At 40.9% G+C, this 24,961-nt stretch overlaps 1 protein-coding gene across 4 annotated transcripts in view; it reads right to left on the reverse strand.

Moving 5' to 3' along the window:
• Nucleotides 1-24,496, reverse strand: part of RUFY3 (RUN and FYVE domain containing 3) — a 46,874-nt gene extending 22,378 nt beyond the window's left edge. The window contains exon 1 of one of the 4 annotated variants that reach the window (XM_053461648.1): nt 23,694-24,496. In XM_053461648.1, coding sequence (XP_053317623.1) covers nt 23,694-24,159 — 466 coding nt within the window. In that variant the 5' untranslated portion in view covers nt 24,160-24,496. Of the gene's footprint in view, nt 1-4,603; nt 5,342-23,693 lie in introns of those variants that run through there. The other 3 variants (XM_053461649.1, XM_053461650.1, XM_053461651.1) reach the window with 3 other exon arrangements.
• Between the last annotated feature and the right edge of the window lie 465 nt (nt 24,497-24,961).

Genomic DNA, 24,961 nt, shown 5'->3' on the forward strand with positions numbered 1-24,961 from the left:
GGAAGATGCATTCTATGGATCTCTGAAAATAATCCAGACTCTGACTTAATTGAGGAGAGCCGGAAAGTAGAATGGGGGAAGGAGACACACGTATTGTTTTTTTTGTAAACATTAAAAATTTAAATGCATTCATATAGATTTCTATGAGGGACAAAAAGAATTTGGATGTGATCAGCTGTGAATGAGATCGACGTCCCTAGAGGCTCTGTATCCATTTTCTTTTGTATGTCCATCTGATGTATCTCTTTAAACCCCAGTCGCTGCTAGAAGCTACTTCAGGGAATACATAGCAATCTCAAAGCAGGAGTAATATAACAATCGCACAGTGCAGTCGCTCTGGAGGTTGTGCACCGATCACATGCTGGAGGTTGTGCACCGATCACATTAACATTCCTTGGGGTTGGCTACACAGTGCAGGAACCTGCCTTCCGGGGCCTAACTAAATCTCTGAAGGACATCTAACCTAGATTTTCTCAATACGTATAAGGGGTTAAACCAAGTCAGCCAGGCCTAGCCCACCTCGTTCCTTTTGTGAGGGTCTTGAAGATAATTTTCCTATTGAATGAAGCAATATATTCCATGAAGCCCGCTTGCAATTCCCTGTGGGTTTGGCTACTTGCCACACACCCAGCGTTATCATTATTTGTGATGGGTATCCTTGTGATAAGCCAAGGTTGTACATCTTGCCAACACCAACCACTACATTTTAATGGGTTCAATCTTATAAATTATTATTGATTTATATTGTGCCATCTTATTCCGCAGTACTATACAATGGCTAAACTGGTAAAAATGGTAAAGGAGGGTCCTGCTCAAACAACCTAATGATCCAGAAGACAAAGAGTTAAACCGGCAGTATACTTACTCTAGTCTGGTATTTATTGATGCATTATCATGCATAAAAAAACAGGAATTTCAGCAGCGGTCTAAAATCCCTGGCCAGTAAGCATTAGCCAAGTGCTGCTCCATCAGCCATTTGCCCCAAAAGTATGAACTATTGCCATGACCAGTGAGCCCTAGTCAATTTAAGGATTTCTCGCCATTTCCGATTAGATGTTATTTATTCACCTCTCCTATAAAACACATTCTACGGCCATTTTTACTTTTTGCACAAAGCCTCTTATGAGAGATTGTGAAGCAATATTCCATATGGTACCTGACACAATGCCAATTACAGCAGCATATTGCCTACCTTCCATTTTAACTTTAAGGATTGCTTAAGCTCTTTGGTACAGAGACTTTTTTCCAACTTAAAAAATAAAATAAAATTTTTTTGAATGTTATTCGCTGAATTCTTGCTTTGGTTTCTGTATTTATTGGTCATTATAATTCTGGCAGTAACCCGGGAATCTGAATGTCTATGCTTTTTAGGTTACATTGTTTACATTTCAAATCCTGCAATTATCAAGGTGTTGGGTTAATCCTGTGCCAAAAAGTATCTCGGATCTCAATCACAAATTAAGAAAAATCTGACAATGGATTTCCTGTAGTCACAGTGGAAATTTAAATGCTATTTCAGGCCACAATTGCATTTCTGCTTTTAAGAAGTTATTCGGTCACAAGGTTTAAAAAGTAACCTTATGTATAGAAAGTAACCTATACCCTTATACCTCCCGTTTGGTTTATTCTGATTGGTTCTCACTGTTCTAGACCAGGAAGTGATCAGTTCTGTAGGCTTTTTGGAGGTACACGCACAGGCTGTGTTTACATCTTAAAGCCGGTGGCACTCTTATAGAAACAATACACTATTATGGTCAGTTTGGTGAGCTATATATCCCCAAAGAGCATCCTGTTCATTCTCTGCAGATTGGTTATCGGCAAAAGGAGGGCAGCTTGGTCCTCCAGCAGGTAGGTTGGGCGCCATAGCTACTCTTTGAGCTCCCCAGCCCGTGGTTGTGTTTCATGCAGGGACACTTTGCTCATCACTGCTTGGGCTGATAAGAGCACCAAGACACATGCCCTAGCCCATGGCTGGTGGGAGAACAGCAGCTATGGGGAGGGGGTGGTATGGCACAAAAATTGCTCTTACGTTCATTTTTTGTGTGTTTTTTTTTTATAGTGTATGCCTGTTTTTGATACAGTATTCAGGGTTTTTGCTTTGCACTGAAAATGCCACAAAAGAGTCGGGTACCTGAAGACTCTGTTTTGGTTTGGGGGGTGCGTGGCCTATGCCCCAGGCTTCTAGAAAACAAAACAAGACAAAACAAAAAAAAAAAAAAATAGTGTGACACATACATCTTAACATATTGGCAGCTTCTGACTAAACAGGGACAGTCCCTCCCTCGGAAACTGAATTATGGGTCCAGGCTGTATACAAACCGCATCTGCTTTCCTTTCACCCTTTAATGAACCTTTATTGTTAGAAGGCATGGAAAAAATTGTGAAGAAAAAAAGAAAGGTAGCCCTGAAAATGATCATATTTATACCTGTCAAAAAAAAAAATATATTAACTGCATATAAGAACCATTGGGCCCATCTGGTCTGCCAGTGGTGGTTCCTCTTACCTACCAGTCTCTCAGTGAATCCTATATCAAGAACATCTGCCATGTTTTTTTTGGCCAATTCCAGGCAGAGAAGACATTTAACAATATTCATTGTCTCCACTAGCCTCATGCATGAGTTAATAGTGACGCAGGCGGGATACTGAGGGCTCAGTTAGGGGCTAGCAATATTCATAACAATGGCTAATATCTATAAAGCCATAGAGCGGATTAATTGTGCTTCCACGAAGACACTGCACTGTAACACAAATACGAACGTATGGATATCTGTGAATCTATACACAGCCATAGACATACAACCTCCTTGTCAAATGTGATACTCTATCCCTGTATCTATTTTATTTTAAGATGATTATACATAAGACAGCTTTATGTCTAAGACACGCTCACGCTGCTGACATGCAGCATAGCAGAACACATATGGCTTGTTATATACAGTGATCACAGGGAATTTTATTTGGTGGAAAGCCTTCTTTTAAAGGTATATTATTATTATCTTTTATTTATATAGCACCAACAATTTACGCAGCGCTTCATTCAACTTGATCTAATGAAAGGGAGTCACAAGACAATAGAGAAATATCTAGCGGTGACGTCAAATAGGGCTCATGGCTAGGACTAGGCCAATTATGTCTAGTAAGAATGGTTGACGTTAGGCAGAGTATGTAGCATCAGCATCAGGATCAGGAATGAGACCGTTTCAAGGTGGGAACGTGACCATGGAGGGCTCCAGGAGCATATAAATATATTTATATACATTCCTTTTGTTACATGTTTTCTCTTATTATATGCACTTCAAATGCAACTGAAAACAAAAGCTTGTGAACGACATCAAATAACATTTGACATTCTTTGGCTGTATTAACAGGCAGGGATTTACTGTCAGCCGGCAGCTCTGAATACGCCGTGCTGGTCTTTTGTCCCAGAACTATTTCGAATGACACTGAGCATTACAATAAGGGAGGAGGTATGCTAGATTAACCAATTCATCCCCCCCCCCATACCAGAGCAAAGCACCATCAGAAGCACGCCTTCTATTGGCCCTCTCTTTGCCAAAAGCGGTTAACCGTTTGAGTACCAGCGTGGCAAGGCATCACAGATCTGTAACCCCTCTCATTACAAGCTGCTGTGAAGAACACGAGGGTCCTGGCCCACAGTAATCAGAACGTCAGAGGCTGCTTATCCCTGCTTGGTAAAAATGCAAATACAACATTTTATGAGTAATGATAAAAAATAATAAGACTAAGAGTAGGAAGAGGAGGGCTGGTGCTATACTGCAGCTCTGAAAGTGCGTCATTGGAAATACACACTTGGTTCCAAGATCACTCCTGAAGAACACAGGAGGTTATGTATAAAGAGGACCGAGTGGTAGACACGGAGCACTCACAAGGAACATTCCATTGGTTGCTATGGGCACTGCTCGTTCGTTAATATTTTAACACAGAAACATACTTTATACATAATAAATATAATACTCCTATGTGTTTAGGGATATATTTTTATTTTAGGCTACCTGCAGATTACCTAGGGTTGCCATCCTATATGGCACATATATCAGCTATCTCATTGCTTCCATGGACTCAATAATGGGCCACATTCACATTTTATGAACCTATTGTTTAGGTGGCAATACTAGGTCCACTGGGGTATCCCAAACCGCCACTCTGAACACACTAGGCCAGCTTCTTACGGCAGCGTAGTTCAATAAACCAACCTGGTTGAAATCATCTTTTTTGTCTGTTCACATTAAATGCCCAAAAAGCAATGCGGTCGCAAATGACCTTCAAAACCGCCCTTCCGACGTAAAGGTGGTCTGAGAAAACATATTAACGGCTCATACACCTGATTCCAGATGATCATTCAAAGTATTTACTATATTCATTTGAAAAAGAATTTAAGAAAAAAAAATGTTCGGAAAAATTATTTTCAGATGGAATTGGATTGATTGTAACTACAGATCAAAAATATTACAATGATAAAGATGTTATATAAGTCACAATGCTAACAAAAAACACATCCCAAGGGTTTTGTGGGATAGGACATACAGGATAAGCAAAGCAAAGGATTGTGGGAGGTTGCTATGGCATCGATTCGGCCCATACCTTCAGGATTGGGTTCGGGGTCTGGCGTGAGCGAGATGTCATCGAGTTCGCGTAAGCACAGCCATTCCCCATCCATAGAGACACGGAATTTGCAAAGGTAGATAGTCTCCATGGCCGCTTGGGTTATCTTGTCTGTCGTGGGGGTCGGCATGTCGCTTTGAGGAGTGAGAGCCGACATTATGGCTCAGGTAGAGTAAAACCAACCACACAAATAACAAAAACAATAACAGAGGCGAACAGACAGCTCCAAATTACTGAATAGAATCAAGAACGAAACTGCACAATTAAGGAGGAATTAGGAAGAGGGGAAAAAGGTCTTGTAAGACTACTTCTCCTGCTTTAACACACGGCTCGGAAAATGCTCTTCCTCTTTTGCCTGTCCTGTTGTCTCTGCCTCTTCCGTCCTCCAGCTGTGACACTGTCAATCGGCATGCGTCAGTGATGCTCTCTCTCTCTCACAAGCTTCAAATCAGTCCCTTGCTTTCCCAATGAATGGGAGATCCGAGGAGAGGAAGAACCGACACACTCTGAAGGCAGCAAGGAAAACAAAGCAGCTCTGGAGATCCAAGTGCATCCAAGATCAACAGTCGGACTGAACAAACCAGGCACTTGATATCTTGTGGGATTGGTTATGCGCAGTAAGAAGGGTGTTGACCAAAATGGCTGACTAATGAAGAGAAGAGAAAATTCTCACTCATGTGACCAGATGCTGAGAGCGTAAGCAAGTCCCAGGATGCTGTCTGGATGCTGCTGATGCAGGGAGAGAGATTAAAATGATCTCTCGTCAGTATCCAACCGACAGCCTTCTCTCTGACATCCTACCACCCTCTCTCCACCCCCATGACTCCTCCTCTCCCCTGCCAGCATACAGAGAATAAGCAATCGCACAACCGAGCCATTGTCATCTATCCTGCCACCATAAATGCCACGCTGATCACCGGAACCGTACGCAGCTAGTCATTAAACCAGCAATACGTTACATGTAAACAGGGTAAATGGCTACAATTTGCATTTCTAATCAACGTGAACAGCATAAACAATCAATTATTTTACTGTCCAGAACAGCAGTTCAAAACACAAGAAGGATGGTTCCCCAGAGCATACCGAGGCTACCATTCCCATCACACACAGTAGTGACTAGGAACAAAGGGCATTACTATATAATGTAAAACTACAGATAGCTTTCAAGTATTAATTTTCTAGCTAGCATCCAAGTCTCGCTATATTTGCTGTCTGTATTTATTCTCTCTTTTTTTTTTTTTTTTTAAGTAAATACAAATCTTGTTTTCCGTGTAGAAAATATGGCCATCTCCAGAAGGATACTGACATTTTGGAGATAGTTCAGAAAAGGGCTATTAAAAAGGTGAAAAGTGATCAAGAACGACAAAGATCATAGGAAAGAAGAGAGAGAGGAGATGCAATAGAAACATTTAAAGGGGTTTACCAAAGTACCGGAGGGCTGTTTGTTTCAATAATCTAAATAGGGGGTAAGAGGCTTAGGTGTAATGTTAGAATGTTTTTCTTTACTGAGAAGGTTGTAGAAAAGCAGAACAGCCTCTCAGCAGAGGTGATAAAGGCTAATATACTAATGGAATGTAAGCATGCATGTGATAGGCATAACGCTATACTGAAGTCAAGACCAAGGACTGATCGCAAGTTACTCAGGAGATGTTGCTAAATGTATAATGGGGTATTGTTTCATAGTAACCCTTTAAAGTCTCAGTAAATGTATACCTAAACTGCAAAACTCACCAAAACTCGCCAAAGATTGGCAGTAAAATGGTTGCATGAAAAGTGTCAACATAACCGAGGTTAATTACACCCAGGGTTGTCTACTTTTGAAGAATATGTACATGTGGTGAAAAATGATCAGGAATGGGATCTTAAGAAAGAGAAGAGAGGGGAGATGTAATGGAAACATTTAAATACATTTTAACAACGCAGAGAAATGAAGTTTGTTTCAAATAAGAAAGAAATACCTCCTAGTGCTCCAGACCACGTGACTTTGGCTACAAGCAAACCATCTTTGCCAAAGAAACCCATCCCCTTCTGTCTCGATCCCCTTAAAAACTTACTTAATACTAACTTTATAAATAAAATATAAAAAAAATTGGGTACAATAAAAAGTCTCCGGTTTAGAAAGTTGTAATTGGAGATTTATAAAATAGGTACTTCTGGGTACTTCTGAGATAAAACCAGGAGAATAAGGACTGGGATAATCCGGTAAACAACTGTCTTTTTTTTTTTTTTAATAAAACATAATAAAGATAATACAGTTAATAACGTCAGTAGAACAGTAAGTTGGTAGTGAAAACTTGTAGAGGTAAATGTATAAGGAATAACATTAAAAAAATCCACAGAAATTAATATAGAACTGCACAAAAAGCTACATTTTAATCATGCTGGGTACCTAGGTTTTCCGGATCTGTCCAGCTGTCTGTACATATAAACATCCATATGTCATATCTACACACCATATACTTTAGTTTTATGCCGCCACCTAGTGGATATAGCTGGAATGTCATTTGTTTTTCCATAGCAGATAATATTGGCCATGATCAATACTTCGTCCAATTTTCATGCAGATATGGAACCTGAACCCAACTGCATGATCTATTCACAACAATATAACTGATACAATATATCACAATCTACGTTGACTTAAATTGCAAATAAACATGTAACTGCACTCTCTATATTATTCAACATAGTACATTGTCTACAGCCCTTCAAAAAAAATCCCTTGAGACCCAATTCTTCAGGGAAGAACATCAACTAACCAATCATCAACTGCCCTCCCTGGCCCACCAATGCTTCACCTTTCCTAGAGTCACTCCTGCTGTCTAGTGTCTCCTCTCCCACCATAGATTCTTAGTCTTCGGTCAGCACCTACATCTAGTAATAGAATTTAGTTAAACAATGCCTACGCAGGCAATGCAGTTGCGGCTGGTCAACCTCAAACACTTGTACATTCAGCTTGTGTATTTTATCCCCCAACCAACCACCCTCTGGTCTGTAAGCAGGACACACAAGCAGATCTAAATTGCTATGTGATGTACTACGCGTTATATCCTGTTTGCCCATTGTTCAACATTGTGGAATATAATGGCATCAGATAAATGCACAATAACATGCTCCACTTAAATGGTTAATGTCCTAAAATTATATTAATCTATTTCCTGCCCTGAAGTTCTCTCCCTTCCAGTTGCCTGAAACAGATAATCAGCAATTGAACAATACAACAGACATGGATTAAGAAAAGAGAGGAATAATCATGAAGATCCCCGAAAAAAAAGTGTTTTTAACCCCTTCATCTCAATAGCTTTTATAAACATTTCTGCTGTGTTTGTGTTCATTTAGCGTCCGCTCACAATTTTTGTTCCTCAGGACAAGAAGGGCTTTCTTTAGGATTATTTTAATCATCTAATTTACTGTACTAAAAATTAAATATGGTAAAAAAACCCACTTTTTGGAAAATAAAAACTATTTTTTTACTCTTAGGGAAAGTGACATTGTAATACTGGCATCTGTCATAAAACCCTGAATCATCTTCCACATGTAAATATTTTTTTTAAAGTAGATGACTCAGGGTATGCAACTTGGTATATTTTGACACTTTTCATGCAGCGATTTTACCACCAACCTTTGCCAAAGAGGTAAAATTTTTGGTGATTTTTACGCACAGATTGCAATTCAGGTATAGCGGTACATTCACGCGGGGGCCTTAATGTCGAGGCATTGCAGCAACACCGGTTGAGATTGTTGATCTCTTTTTGAGATGGTTCAACCCCATGATCTGCGAGGCACATCAATTTTCGTCAATGGGTTAATACACATTATATATATATATATATATATATATATATATATAATATTTAGCGTAGAGAACTGTAAAATGCAGGAATTGGAAAGCTTCTTTGCGGCTTCTTTTTAAGTCCTTAATGCAAGCTACTCCAAAGTAGGTGAGTCATCCAACTTCATCCATTCCAAACAACAATCATCTTTGGATAATACTCTAGGTAATACTCCATCTCCAAAACATGTCCTTCAAATGCCCCAAATGCTATGGGGGTCTGGTCAACATGAATATTTTATTGGTTGATGTGTTGACAAGACCACTTAAAACTTTGCACCAGGGTTACATATTTATACATAACTCTTAATAATCCTTATCTCTCCTATTAGGGATGAAGCGGTCAGGCCAAATTATTATTATTATTATTTATTGTTTTATATAGCGCCATCAAATTCCATAGCGCTGTACAATGGGTAGACAGGACACAACAAGTAGTATGTAACATAACAAATTGACTTACAGAGACAACAGAGTCAAACGAGCTTACAATCTAGACCATTTACCACCAAGGGCTTTAAAACCTATCAGTGTTTATTCACATAAGGGAGAGCTGGCAGGAGAGTTGTTATTTTACTTTTTGTTTCTCCAGCAAGAAATGGCTGATATGGCCCAGTATAATACGCATAACTGGGTGAGTCCAGGTCCAGGCTTACTCAGAGCTCTTCGTCCTCTGGTGGCTTCAAGAGCAGATGCGGCTAGCAGTTCATATAGGTGGAGCTAGCCCTGTGGGGGAAGGTAGCCCCATATAATATGAAATAGGAAAGTCAGCAGGGAGCAGGTCTAGCTAACCACTATGCACCCTCCCTGGAGAAAGAGATAAGTGACCCTAAGAAGCACTGTTATGGGTAATATTATGAGACAGAAGGCCATGAACTAACCTCGCTGATTAAACTATAGGATTTCACAGGGCCAACCATGCCTTACCAAGTAGTCATAAAAAAAAAAAAAAAAAAAATCTTCCTTTAGGCAATAGCCCCCAATCATACATTGGAACAGCTCCTTGGATGTTGGCCCTTCAGCCATTGAAGATCTACAAATCTCATGGAGTTCACATTGAGTAAATAAACTTCTACAAACACGGAGAATACACATCTTCCACCAAACAAAAATAAATAAGTCATCTTTTATACATGTAGTTTTCTAGTTAAAACAAAAATATACAATCTATACATCTGGCAGATATTAAGAGGCAGCTTGCCTTAACTGAATCTTTAGGGGAATCTACCCATTAGGGATGAATCTAGATATTGCGTCGTCCCATAATTAAATTAACCCTATAATAGAACACACACAATTGCTGTGTTTACATTTGAGCCTTCATAAAAAGGAGCGATACGTGTGATTTTTATAAAAAGTAAAATCATCAACCTATTCTGTTGCTGGACAATAAGGCACTGATTGATGATCTGCAGTCCACGCCTTAAATTGCACACTTGGGTGAGGATCTATTAAAGCCACAAGGATGGGAGAAGGGGACAGTGAAAAATCAATGCAGTAACCAATGCCGAGAAACATAAGCGATTCCCGTGGGATCCACGGAGGGGGATTGATGACATATACTAAGTATACAGATGCTTCTGTTACACTAAAAGCCTCTTTGTGCACAAAGACACATACAGGTATGAATTAGCAATGCTAGTGATCCGAGTCAGATAGAAATGATCGCGACCACAGATGAACATTACAGTAAATGTATAAACAATAAAAGAACCTATAGACACACGCCACCCACACAAACCATTGCATCGAGCAGCTTACACGTATTACTCCTGTATGTCGGAATTAGGACTCACCCAGAGAATGGCATGAGGCTGCTCTTTATTCCGTAGGAATTGGAATTCATTAACATCCTGAATACGGAGCAAACAGCTTTACCCAATATGTGTGTCTTCACAGGGCACTTGGCATAGAGCGTGCCATGTGCTCAGCTGTAAGCCCTAAACCGAGAAGAGCAGCAGATGGTATCGACCACACGATTAGAGTAGCATAAGGCAGATCACATTAAATTAGCCCTTATTTAAACACCGACGTCCGGAGCATGATGTACTGTTGTTGCAGAATAAAACGAACACAAACAATGTTATAAGAATGTTAAAGACGTTACTTGACTGCCAAAAAGACTTGCATTTTAGGGAAAACAGGTGAAGGGTTTGTCATTTCCTCATGGAAACCTTGACATGTCATTATGCAAAGATAACCGAGTCACCTGAATTCAAACAGGGATATCAGCCATTACATACTGGTAGCAAAAGCACCAATTATATATGGTCACAACAGTGTAGAAGGGTAAGAAAACAGATCAAGACTGTAAGACAATGAGAATCTGCCCCTTCACCCTGAGACTCAGATTGCATATACCATATTGGCTCGATTATAGGCCGCACCCTTAAAGTTTGGAGGGATTTTAAAGAAACAAATATTTTTAGAGAAAAAAAATACACGAGTGGAATGGGATTTTATCATTTTTGGTATCTATTTTGCAGTTAGGCAGTCAGCATAGGTTATATACAAACAGAAATTTGGAAGGCCAATTTAAGCCCCCCCCGATTCATAATGCACCTTACTTATAGATATGGCCTCTGCCCCAGATATGCTTTATAATCCCTGATATACCACTCTGCCCTCTGATATGCTTTACGCCACCCTGATATGCTGGTGGACGTCTGCGCAATGCTCGTAGACAACCTCTGGTGCTTCTCGCCACTCCCGCCGGGGCTTCTATGCCGACGCTTAGTCAAAGAAGCCCCGGCAGAAGTGCTGGCAGCAGTGAAGGTTATCTGCACGTATCGCGTTGAACACCTGCGTGATGCGCTCAGACAGCCCCCGCTGCTGCTGGCAGGTAGTTCCGCCAGGGCTTCTTTGACAAAGCACCAGAAGGTCACAGAAGCCCTGGCGGAAGTGCCGGCAGCAGCAGCTGCCGGAGAGGAGGATCCAGGTCCCCCACAGAGCTGCAGGCAGACAACCCCGGATGCTGCCGGCACTTCCACCAGGGCTTCTATGACGGAGCACGACAGCAGGGCTAAATGATAAAGAAAAGAAAAAAAACACCTGCCACTGCTTGCCCCTGGGGTCGGGCGATACAAATTGTGCATCCCTACGCTAAACCCCGATTATAGGCCGCACCCCCACTTTAAGGACTCAAAGTGAGGGGGGGTGCGGCCTATAATCGGGTAGATACGGTATATAAAACAAAACAGTATATTATATTCTTGTCCAACAAATTAGAAGGCAGCTAAATTTAAATTTCCGTAAATTGCTTAGCCTGTCACATGTCAAACTATCCCAATTTTGAAATTGGGTTATTTCATATGAACTAAACTATTGCTCATGACAGAACTGCCTGTATAAGAATATCTATTGCTTCACAGATGTGCCTATAAGCCATGTTATGGGGGGAAAATATATATAGTACTTTGCAAAAGTTTTAGGTAGATGTGAAATTAAATGCTGAAAAGTAAGAATACTTTACCTCCCTTATTGTATTGCATGATGGATAAGTATCTGCCCGAAACTTGCAAGGAACCGTTGCCTGCAACAGAACACCTGCAATGATTTTTCTGCACCTGAGTTCTCATGTTTCCATAAATAGTTAAGTCACTTGGCCTTGTTTTCATTTCTGAGCAGAGTTCTCTGAACAGTAGATGGGTGTACCAGGGTCACACTGTTTTCTGCCAATGCTGAACCAATGGCACTGCTGTGCATCTTCCAATTGTGAAGAGAAGTAAGCATGATGTGTCTTTCATCTGCCCCAGTAAGTTTCCTTGGCCAACCACTGCGCCCACAGTCCTCAATATTGCCCATTTCTTTGTGCTTCCCAAAAGAGCTTGGGCAGAATATGGGGATTTTTTTGTGTGGGAGAGACCTTGCTTATGCAATATAACTGCCTGGTGTTCTGTTGCTGTGCTCAGTCTTGCCATGGTGTATGACTTTTGACATTAAACTTGTCTTGACATTAAACTGTCTTCAGCAACCAGTTTTATTCCCCCTACACAGCTGTTTTTGTCTCAGTTAATTACCGTATTTGCTCGATTATAAGACGAGGTTTTTTCCAGAGCAAATGCTCTGAAAAATACCCCTCGTCTTATAATCGGGGTCGTCTTCTAATCAGACCCCAAAAAAATGGCTGGGGCCATGCTGCTTACCAGTCGAGAGCAGCGTCTCTTCCGTTAGAAGCAGGAGGACAGGAAGCTTGTAGCTTCCTCACAGAACTCTATCTCCCCCTCCCTCCTCTGGGGGCGGGGCCAGAGAAGTTGCTGGTACAGCCGGTCCCCTGCAGAAGTCTTCGAGTGAGAGATCTGCAGTTCAGGTAAGGGGGTGGGGGAGGGTTTTTGGGTAAGTATGTGTGATTAATGTGTGAAGTATGTGTGATTAATGGAATGAATGAGTATTTAAATGTTTGTGAATGTGTGTTTGTGTGTGATAGCATGGATGTGTAAGGGGGGTGGGGGTTGTAGCATGGCATAGGGAGGCTGTAATCCCACTACTATCATCCCCAGGTTCCAGCATGTACTGGCTGCCTTGGCTTGATAGGAGTGTGATTGCTGTTAGCAGCAATCACACTCCTATCAAGCCAAGGCAGCCAGTACATGCTGGGTTAAAAGGCATATCATGGGACTGAGTGGCATATAGGGGGTTAAAATGCATTTCTGGACCTCCAGAAATGCATTTTAACCCCCTATATGCCACTCAGCCCCATGATATGCATATATACCTCCAGAAATGCATTTTAACCCCCTATATGCCACTCAGCCCCATGATATGCCTTTTAACCCCCTATATGCCAGAGTGGCATATAGGGGTATAAGGCATATCATGGGGCAGAGTGGCAAATAGGGGGGGTATAAAGCATTTCTGGGGGCAGAGTGGCATAACTGGGGGGGGGGCAGGTTGGCAAATAAAAGGAAATTTAAAAAATATTTACATGAATTAATATTTACTGGTAAAACTTTTTTTCCTATAGGGTCGTCTTATATTCAGGCTTTTTGTTTTTTTCCTAAATTAATATTTTGATTTTGGGGGGTCGTCTTATAATCGGGGTCGTCTTATAATCGAGCAAATATGGTATTGTGTTTCAACACACATATTAAATTGATGCTCATTAGCATCTGTTTGGTGTTTAATCATACATCTGACTATATGCCAGCACTACACATATAAACGCTAACACATTGACATTGACACTATAGTACACACTCCAGCACTGTACATTTACACACATATGAGATCTTCTCCTGATCTCTCATGTCCCGTATTACCAATTGCTTGTCTGCTATTTCTTCATGGATGTCACAACGCTACCCGAAACTTAATCTTTCTAAAACTGAACTCATTATCTTCCCTCCTTCCATCTCCACTACCTGAATTCTCTATTACCAGAGATTTCACTCAGGCTGCCTCTTATCTCTGGAATCTACTTCCACCGAACCTTCAGCATTCACCCTCCCTCGCGACATTCAAGAAACATCTCAAAACTCACTTCTTCAGAGAAGCCGCACAATCTTAGCTGCTAGAACTTCCTTGTCATTGATACAATAACCTCTCACCCTTTCTCTGTTCCTTATGTTTGTCACCCCATTCCCTGAAGATTGTAAGCTTGCGAGCAGGGCTCTCTCCATCTAATGTATCGGTTTGTCATAGTCTGTCAATTCTCGTCTTTTCATACCCCTTCAATATATGTATTGTATTAAGCGCTGCGTAAATTGTTGGTGTTATATAAATAAAAGATAATAATAATAATGCACACTGACTGACAGTATAAACACATATGTAGACCGACTCCAGCACTGTACATATGCAAACGGATGACACTACAGAGTACACTACTCTACCCCACATTTAGTAAAGACCTGCCATGCCTTCTGCCATTGTGAATCCTTGAGGTGCCCAGCCAAGTCACGTAATGCACATTATGTTACCCTACTGGGCCATTCACACCATCCTCTTCACTACGCCCTCACATGAAAGCGTAGCGTGCTGGATTCACAATGGTTGCCCTGGCCAGTTTTTACCCCCTTGTCCCAAAAAACCCTGGGAGACAGGAATTGGTTACTAGTCGCCATGGTGACCTGGCACCTAGGGTTTGTCGTGCCCTGTGGTAAACAATAGAATTACTCAGTCCTAATCACCCACTTGCAAGCACAGGTGGTCATCCAAAACATCCCACGGTATGTAAAACCAGATTTTCTATAGTATTCATTTACATTTCTTAATACAGCTCCAAGAAAAAAAAATACTTTTGGGATAACCGCCTGTGCATTTCATATACCATGGAGAATGAGGAAGATTCCCATTGTTTTAAAAAATGAACAGTTAATTTGAATCAAATTCATTTTTCTAGGCATGCGTGGTATATGCTTAAAGAACTCTAATAGATTGCTAGGAACGAAAGTGATAACAAAGAAATCGCACATACGGATAGTATACAGCTTACATTCAGAAGCTCAGGTCATAAATCAATACTATTAAGCGTATCACGTATCCTAGCAAAATTTTAGTATCATTTTCCAGTGTGTAATCGGTAAGACGGCAAAATGCTGGGATCATGCAGCCTGCAGCAAATGCTCTGCTCACCATGCAAAGGTCACATTACTTAACTCTATATCTGCTAAAAGTGAAAACCAATTTAAATAGTATTATCTGTATAATTTTTACTACTATCCGACTACTGTAGTTTACAGATTAAACTGGTTATTTATTACAGGCTCATATCTGCACGAATGGGAGCCAGTGCTCTGCTACATTACACAATAATATTTCCTAGAACACTTCTATCCATCTTTCATCTGGGCCATTCACACCGTAAGAGTAATAATTTGGATAAACTGATATTATAATGAAATACAATCTGTTTTTAGCCAGAACAGGGCCCGCTTCACATTTTATTCTGGTATAAATGTACATCGTCAGCGGCAGCTTGTATGTCTGCCAATCATACGGTACTATGAAAGGTTTTATTTTAAATTTAAAAAATGCACAAATTGTATGTTTAAGAAACATGTGTAGCTAGCATGCATGGCTGGGTAAACGTCACAAGCTTTTATTATTATTAAAATAAAAGTAAATAAGGAGTAATTTTTCATCTGAGAATCTGCGACACTGATCATCTTCTGGAGCTGGTATAAGTAGTAAGGTTGTGATAACGAACCTCCATGACTTCGTAAGACAAGGAAAGAGGCGGAACTGAAAAAAACTGAAGCAAGATCCCACCAAGAAATACACCACATGGTTCCAAATCAGGCCGTGAATCAATTAAAAGCCTTTCAAAGGCCCTCCAACCAGAAATTCAACAGCTAATACCAACTAACCCTGTTGTGGTGACCTTCTGAAAACCAGGGAACCAAGGCAGACCAATAACAAAATGAACAGATTTCTGCCACGGTAGAAAACACTTCAAAAGCCCTTGTCCATAAAACAACTGAGTCTGAGCAACATAGCTTTCTAGCTCTGGCTACCCCTTGTAGGATGCGGGTACCATGTCCTGCAGGGATCACAGGCAGTCCCTCTGATCCCCGTTCATCAGTAGTGTTGACGTTGGGGACACGTGCTATTGCTAGAGGAGAAGTGATGTGTGCCCCATCGCCAGTCCTGCGACCTATTATTTCCCTGTAGTGACCTGGAGAAGTGATGCTCCTCCTGAAGTCTCCGGGTTCCATAGAGTTCCTAGACATGCTGATTAAAGAACTACCTACCAATACAATTTAGCAACCATGGATGTACAATCCCTGTACATAAACATAACAACTCAAGATGGAACTTTTCAACAGATTTCCTAAACAAAAGAAAATAGCCCTGAAACAATAACCAAATTAATAAAAATCATCCCTACGCATAATTATTTCACTTCTATCCACGATTTCTACATTCCGTTAATGGGAACTGCAATGGGCACAAAGATAGCACAACATTATGCTAATCTTTTTATGGCTGAGCGATTGGCACAGCGATTCCCTGATTCATACTGCCACAAAAATATTATCGCTACATAGATGAAATCATCATATGGACAGAAGATGGAGAGGGAAAGACTCAGAAGAATTTCATAACTCATTTAATGCTTTCCATCCATCAAATTAAAACTGGACTTTTCCACCGAGTAGCCATAAAAATCACCAATGAAAAGCTCCACTCATCTTCAAAAAGATGCAGCTACCTCCACAGCTCCAACTTCCACCCATCCCACACTAAACAAGGTATTATTAACAGCCAGGCTATCAGATACCACCGCATATGTTCGACACTGAAGAAGGGAATAAGCAGCTGAAGACACCATCAGAGTCATTCAAACTAAAGGGCTACGAAGCCAGTATAGTTACAAAGAAAACGACATCTGCATCAAAATCACCCCACGAACATCTATTACGTTCGAGAAAACAGCCAGATACTTAACCTAAGGTTGAATCTACATAGACACTCTATTAACACTCAATAAAGATAATAACTGCACCCTGGTTGGTCATCACTTTAATCAGAGGCCTCAAAATAAGATTACTGAAAGGGAACTTGAAGAATATTGAAGCTATTATTTTGTACTCATTAGCTATAGGAGATACAAGGCAAGGGTTATTGGCAGGGGAGGGCTGGTGCTTTCTGGTCCAGGGAGCAAGAAAAGCCAAGTTGCCCCATCGGGCCCCTTGACCACGTTGGCACACATACATATTTATTCATACTCACAAACACACACTCCCTCTCAAACATACACACTCTTGCTAAGACACACTACCTCTCACACATACTTACACATTCATGCTCACCAACACACATTTTCATTCTAAAATGCTCACATTCATACATACTCCCCCCCTTACCCTCCCCCACTCATTCATTACCCTCTTACCTCACCTGCAGCATTCCTTTTGGCAGCACAGCAGCAGCATACATTTTACCGCTGTGTCATGTAACCTCGCGTTATGTGACTCTGCTGCATTCCTGCCTCCCTGGTCCGGTCCAAAATTGTTCACAAAGGGCTAGTCCAACCTAGACTAGGCCCAGTCCAGGTCTGACCAGCCCTTTGCGAACACCTTGGTCCAAAATTGTTCACAATTTTTAATAACCACCCCTGGTTATCAAAAATGATGCTGCACATTCACAACGGTGTTTGATTGACCAGTATACAAACCGGGGCATTTGAAATCACTTTAGTTAGTATGCCATGGGCGAGGTGCAATGATTTCCGTTGCGGTGTATCACGTGACAATTTGGCAATACCTCAAATAAATGGACTATAGAACATTCAACCTGAACGAAATGAAGCTGATCAGATTCGACATAACTAATGCGGAAAAAGAAAATCAATAGTTCAGAGCCACTGTTACACAAACTTTTTAGCCTCTGCTTTCACAGTTATCACATTAAAATATGGATTTTCTAAGGCGTACATATTGTTGTCGAGCTAAACAATGGACCAACAAGGTGGTGTCCTGCTGCAGTCTGGCCTTAAACAACTTGATGACACTCCAGGTGTATAGGACTGTTCAAAGAATATTTGAAGAATATTATAAATATAGTTGAACTCTTTTATTAACGTATATAAAGTCTGAAGTGTAGAGCACACAGACCCAGTCTCACAGCATAAAAAGAAAAAGACGCTAATAATGCAAGCTTGGGTGCAAACAGCAACCAAATTCAGTAAGAATTAGTTCCACGAGGGCTAATGCACATGTAAATGGGCAGTCCAGTCATTAATGCACATAATAGCCGATAGGTCCCATTAAATTTTCATGATGACCTTGAAAATACATACAAGTCAGCTCTAGCACTGGCTCGGCGAACATTGAGAAGATCCCTGTGTGCATATGTGGAAAGCACTCCCATTGATTTCAAGCAGCCAATTAGTGTTAAGAATGTTGGACCACAATGGAGCTGTAGCTTCTCCCTAAAGTGTTTCTTTTTACATCTTTTAAGAATGCATATTAAAGTACTTGAAAATGCATTTTGTTTTGATGCGCCTTTGAGGGGTTTCTGGGTGCCCTAATGAAAATGTTTTAACAAGATTTCTTCTCACAGATATCCATGGCTAGTCCCAGCATTTTAAGGGGCTGAGAGCAAGAAAAGCATGTAGTACACATATCACTGTATGTATAATATACATACGTACATATACACACACATGACATTGAATTCTACACACGTAGACATTATTATGTAGTTGGTCCCCCCTTGGCTTCCATCCTTCTGGGAAGGATTTTGGAGTGTTTCTGTGGGGATTTTTGCCCATTCATTCAGTAGAGCATTTTGCGAGGCCAGGCACTGATGTTGGAAGAGAAGGCCTGGTTCACAATCTCCATTCTACTTCACCCCAAAGGTATTCGATGGGGTTGTGGTCAGAAGTGTGGAAGCTGTTTTAGCTGCAAAGGGGGGACCAACTACAAATTAATGTCTATGTATTTAGAATGCAATGCCATAAAAGTCCCTGTTGGTGTAATGGTCAGGTGTCCCAATACTTTTGTCCATATTGTGTATATATAGTTATCCTGTCCAATAATTGCAGCTCAATTTTGTTTATGGGTCTATTGTACAGTGTTAGGTACAATGGCCTAATCAATTATATATCCAAAAGACTATGGAAACTGTTGGTTGCCATGGTGACCATTCCTTCTGAAAACAGGAAGTGTTCACGAACTATGACGCTTTTCCTTTAAGAAAAAAAAAAAAAGAAGAAATGGGAGAAGAAACCAGCTGCATTAGGAGGGTTATGTTAACATTCACTACCCCAAATTTATGACTTTGATAGCTAGGATTTATATATGTATAGGGCTGCAACTAACGATTATTTTAATAATCAATTAGTTGGCCGATTATTTTTTCGATTAATCGGATAAAAAAAAAAACAATATTTAATAATTGAATGAAATGCCCTGCACCCACCCACACTCTGCCCCATCGGTTTCCCACCCATCTCTCTCTCTCTCTCTCTCTCTCTCTCTCTCTCTCTCCGTGCCTCCGCTACCGAATCGTTCCACTTACAACGTTCAACCGCAAAACTTTATTCAAATCTTCATCGTTCACGCGCGTCACATCCGTCATTACGTAACTTCAAGCAGACGGACACTACAGAGCTCTGCAGCAGAAACGGGGGAACGCTGGCGGAGGTAAGTGAAAGGAGCCGAGCGCTCCAACGACGAATCCATCACTCGATTAATCGATAACGGAAATCGTCGACAACGATTCCCGTTATCGATTATTATCGATTTTATCGATTCGTTGTTTCAGGTCTATATATGTACATTACATTCATGTCTGAAGTTTGGTTTGCAGTCACCACAACACATGTACTTTTAAATGGTGATATTTTAACAGACTCATTGATGGACATACCTGGGAACTTCCCACATCCGGCCCCAACAGCTGTCCCTCTCCTGCTCCATATGGGAGGTAGTGACAAATCAATGATGGCTATGTCTAATGACATGAGCTAGCCACAACTTAGAAGGCACCATCACCAACAGATCTGGAGAGTGGGTCCCATCTAGACATGACTGCACCCTACTTGCCCAACCAAAGAGCGACCACAGACCCAGTGGCCAGGTAATCAGCTCTGATTTCCAGCACCAGCAGGCAAAATCTGGAGAGTTCCCAGGTACGGCAACCTTACTTCTGTTTGTGGTTACATACATTTTCCCAGTAAATGGTATAGTGTGAGTAAAAAGCACCACAATCTGTAAATTGCTAGGCACATATTTTCTAAAACTGACATCGGTATTGCCCAAGAGACACATAAATGAGCAAAATAAACAGAACAGCACACATAGGAAGTCTCTGCATCAATGATAATCAATAAAGTAATTCATTTCACTGTTAATTTATTAGACAGATAAAGCTCTATAGAGCATCTATCTTTGCATATGTACCCAACTTGATCCATCTCAAAACATGACCAATACAACTTAACTGTTACATGAATGGCAAAAGGAGAGTCCTGGCTCACTCGCAATGTGGGGTAGACAGGTGGTGGTCTGGTTCTTGCCCACTGGATGAAGTCTGTCTACGGATCTACTGTAATTGGACATTTTTTTAAGCACCCCAAGCCTACAGAAGCCTTGTATATCGAACGAAAGAGCAACTTGGTGGGTGGTAACTCTGGGACATCTTGAGATGACATACAGATACTCCTTTTAGTAAAGCCAAGCAACCAAGTTGGCTTCAATACAGCAGCTTACATATTCACTAAAATCAACTGGACCGTCAGCGTAAACACATTTCGAGTTAACCAGATTAACCCCTTAACGACAATTGCCGGTCCTGGCACGGCACGGAAAAGCATGTGCTTTACGACAATTGACGTGCCAGGACCGGCACGTCTTTAAACGGGTGCAGAAAGCGATCTACTATCGCTTTCTGCACCCAAAAAGCGTTGCTGAATGCCTCGACCTCGAGGCATTCAGCAACGCCGCGATCGGCACGAAGGGGCCATCTCTGGCCCCTCCACGGGGCGTCAACATCCGCCATACTTTGTATGGCGGCGGACGCCCGTTTTAAAAGCGTTTAGGAGGCGATCGACGATCGCCTCCTAAACTTAAATGGTGTCGCTGGAATGCCTCGATCAGGAGGCATCCAGCGACACCAAACACTAACCTTTTGATGGGCTGTGACCGCTCCGGAGAGCGGTCACAGCCGCAGCTACCGGCAATCTTCGCCATCAAGGAAGATGGCCGCCGTCCTGTAACAGGAACCAACAAATTTTAAAATTTAGCTAGATGGTCCAGACCATCTAGAGAACTTTGGCTCCACTTGCAGGTTGAATACAGGTACTGCATTCACCATGCAAGTCAATGGAGCCCAGCTTTCTAATCACAGTGTGATTAGTAAAAATAAATTAAAAAATAAAATAAAATTAATAATAATTAGAAAAAAATAGTAAAAAAACAGTAAAATGTAAAAATCATTTCCCACTGATGTCACTATCAGGGGAACCTCCAAGTTGAAAAAAAATGTTAAATTTTTTTGAAAAAAAAAAAAAAAAAAAAATATATATATATAAAAAATATATTTTTGTGAGCAAGTCCTAAAGTTAGCATATTAGCTTAAAACAATTCTCGCATGGAAAGAGTTAAAATACTGGCATATTAAATGCCCGTGGGGTGTCTACTTTTAAAAAATGTATGATTTGATGGGGTAAATTGAATGGGCCAGGTTCAACAACGTCCCAATTAACACGGGGGGAAGGATGGCCACACATCTAATTTCCAATTAGAAAAATGCACACGTACCAAATGTGGCCTTTTAGTTCCCCCAAAAAATGACACACCCATGCATGTGGGGTATCACTGCACTCAGGAGATGTTGCTGAACACATTATGGGGTGTCGTGTGACAGCGGCATATACCAGGAGCTGTAAATTCATACATAAAGTAGGTGTGTGGGGGAAAAATACACACACAAAAATATTACTGCAAACTTTGAAAAAATGCTGGTGGTAAAATGTGTGCATACAAAGAGTTAAAATACCAGCATTTAAAATACCCTGTGGTGTCTAGTTTTGAAAAATATATGGTTTTGTTGGGCACACTGAAATGGCCTGGCTCAAAGATGTACCAAATAGGGCATGGGCAGTGGATCCAAATGCCAAAGTTCAACATTGAAAAAAGCGCGTGCCCCAAATGTGGCCCTTTTGCCCCAAAACAGCCAGGCAAAATCATTCATGTGGGGTATCGCTGTGCTCAGGAGATGTTGCTGAACACATATTGGGGTGTTTTGTGATAGTGACATATACGAGAACATTTTAATTCATACCTGAATTAAAATGTGTGTGGAAAACCAAATGCAAAAAAATTACTACCACAAAGTTTGACAAAGACTGGTGGTAGATATGGTGCATGGAAAGAGTTAAAATACTAGCATTTGAAATACCCTGGGGTGTCTAGTTTTCAAAAATATATGGGTTTATTGGGCACACTGAAATGGCCCGGCTCAAAGATGTACCAAATAGGGCATGGGCAGTGGATCCCCAAATGCCAAAGTTCAACATTGAAAAATGCGCATGCCCCAAATGTGGCCCTTTTGCCCCCAAACAGCCAGGCAAAATCATTCATGTGGGGTATCGCTGTGCTCAGGAGATGTTGCTGAACACATATTGGGGTGTTTTGTGATAGTGACATATACGAGAACATTTTAATTCATACCTGAAGTAAAATGTGTATGACAAAACAAATGCAAAAAATGACTACCATAAAGTTTGACAAAGACTGGTGGTAGATATGGTGCATGGAAAGAGTTAAAATACTAGCATTTGGAATACCCTGGGCTGTCTAGTTTTCAAAAATATATGACTTGATGGGGTAAATTGCATTGGCCGGGTTCAAAGATACCCGAAATGGCACAAGGGGGGAAGAATTACCAGATTTGGAAAAAATGGCTTTGAAATAGCAAAACGCTACCTGTACTTATTGCCCCATAATGGGTAGAAAAAAGCAAAAAAACATAAAAACATTGGGTATTTCTAAACTCAGGACAAATAGTAGAATCTATTTAGCAGGTTTTTTCATTACCTTTTATAGATGAGTAAAAGATTTTTCAACTAAAAGTTAGAAACAGTCATTTTTTTCTAAATTTTTCACCATATTTTATAATTTTTTTAATAGTAAATAATATGATACAATCAAAACAATGTCATCTAAAGAAAGCCCTTCTTGTCCTGAAAAAAACAATATCTAATGTGTGTGGGTTCAGTAAACGGGAAAGAAGAAAATTACAGCTAAACACAAGCAGCGCAGAAATGTTAAAAAGGCCATTGTCACAAAGGGTACAAAAAGTAAAATCAGCCTTTGTCTCGAAGGGGTTAAACTCAACTTGTGTCAAATATTAATAAAAAGCATTGCAACGCAGCTATTCACAAGTCAACAGGGAGGAATAAGCACACAGATAATTTGGGAAAAGTGACAAATCACCTTTACCAATATTTTGGTTTAAATAAGACCAATTTCCTATTTTCTATTAGTTTATCATCCAAATATAATATTACTGTCTAGTCGAAAAGAGTAGTCGATACGGTGAAGTGGCCAGAATCATTTTGATGTAAATCTCTTAATGTAGCTTATAAAGAAACAAGTTTGACCATTAAGTGTCGATTAGCTACCTCTGTATTTAAGCATCAATCATTCTAATGGTTAAAAAAGGATTAATGTGATTCTTTGCACGTCAAAAAAGGAATTCAGTTTGTTAAGGTAAGAAGTTATTCTTGATGGCACTGAAATTACTATATAAAGAGGGCATTATAAAAGTACTGATAAAAGTACTCACTTTTTTGGCCTTTGTCATTGCTGTTGTTTATGCCTCCTGGGCCAGAGTAATTCATCATCATCATCATGAGCTGTAGTGAAGAGGATGGAGAAAGTCCACTTGCTCCAGGTGAGGGTAAATCGGAGATGCATGGCTGAGATGAAGGCGAGTAGGAATACTGTGCAGAAGAAGGGCTTTGCTCCTTGGGTGAGTGGGCCCCTGTGGCCCCAAACAAATTTGATGGGCTAGATTTGGAAGGCTGCTTTTGCTTTCTGGCTCCTGGATATAGAAATATGGGGGGAGGCAATGGTGATGCAGGAGGAGAGCTGTGATTCTCATTATCCGAGGGGCATTTTACATCTTGTTGTACATGTCTTATCTCCAGGACCCGCCCACGAGTAGACACTCCATGCTCATGAGGACCACCATTGTCATGCACCTCCTTGCCACCCTTGTAACTTGTGTTCTCTTGTAGTTTTTCTGCCATGTCTTCCACAAAGGGGTGTTGTCAGCTTCGATTCACCTTATCTTATTGCTGGATGATCCTGATATCTGTCTCTCTCTCTCTGTCTTACACTTCTATCTGCTCTGTGTTTGCATTTGATCTTTATCCTTCATGGTCAGTTTCCCATCACTCTCCCTCCTTTACACAACTCCCTCCTCCAGTAATACAGCCCCGATCACAACAACACCTGCTCAGCCAGCAAAGTGTCAGAGCAGAGAGGTGGAGGGGGGCACTTACTTGGACTGTTGCAGGAGAAGCTCACGGTGTAGTGATATATAAGATACTGTAGTGCTGGGGTGTTCCTGTCGTCAGCTGTCTGCTTGTGTCCGGAACTGCCCAGCTGCCGTGTGTATGTGTGTGTGTCACCCAGAGGAGGAAGCAGACACACAGCACTCCTTCCTTAGGATGTAGCTCCTCCCCCTAACACTCCTTTCAGCCCAGGCTGCTGTGGTGTAACCCTTTAGTGGCGAGCTAAGAACAGGCAGACATAAGGAAACAACGACTCCATGCCTCCAAAAAAAATACTGTGTATATTATCATTCATTGCCATGGTGATAGAAGATTATCCGTGTCTTCGCACTGTTCCAGAAATAGACTTCTCTTAGCATTGTGCTATAGATGAGGTTTGAAATGATGTGTTATGGTGTGATGTCTCTTATTATAGATGCTTGTAGGTATATGCGAACACTATCTGCCTGCCTATGTATATCTCGATATATATATATATATATATATATTTGTATAGGGAGAAATGTCTCTCTGGCTCACATTGGTTGTTTATTAA

This window comes from Spea bombifrons, chromosome 1 (genome assembly GCF_027358695.1).
Source record: "Spea bombifrons isolate aSpeBom1 chromosome 1, aSpeBom1.2.pri, whole genome shotgun sequence".
Lineage (NCBI taxonomy): Eukaryota > Metazoa > Chordata > Amphibia > Anura > Pelobatidae > Spea > Spea bombifrons.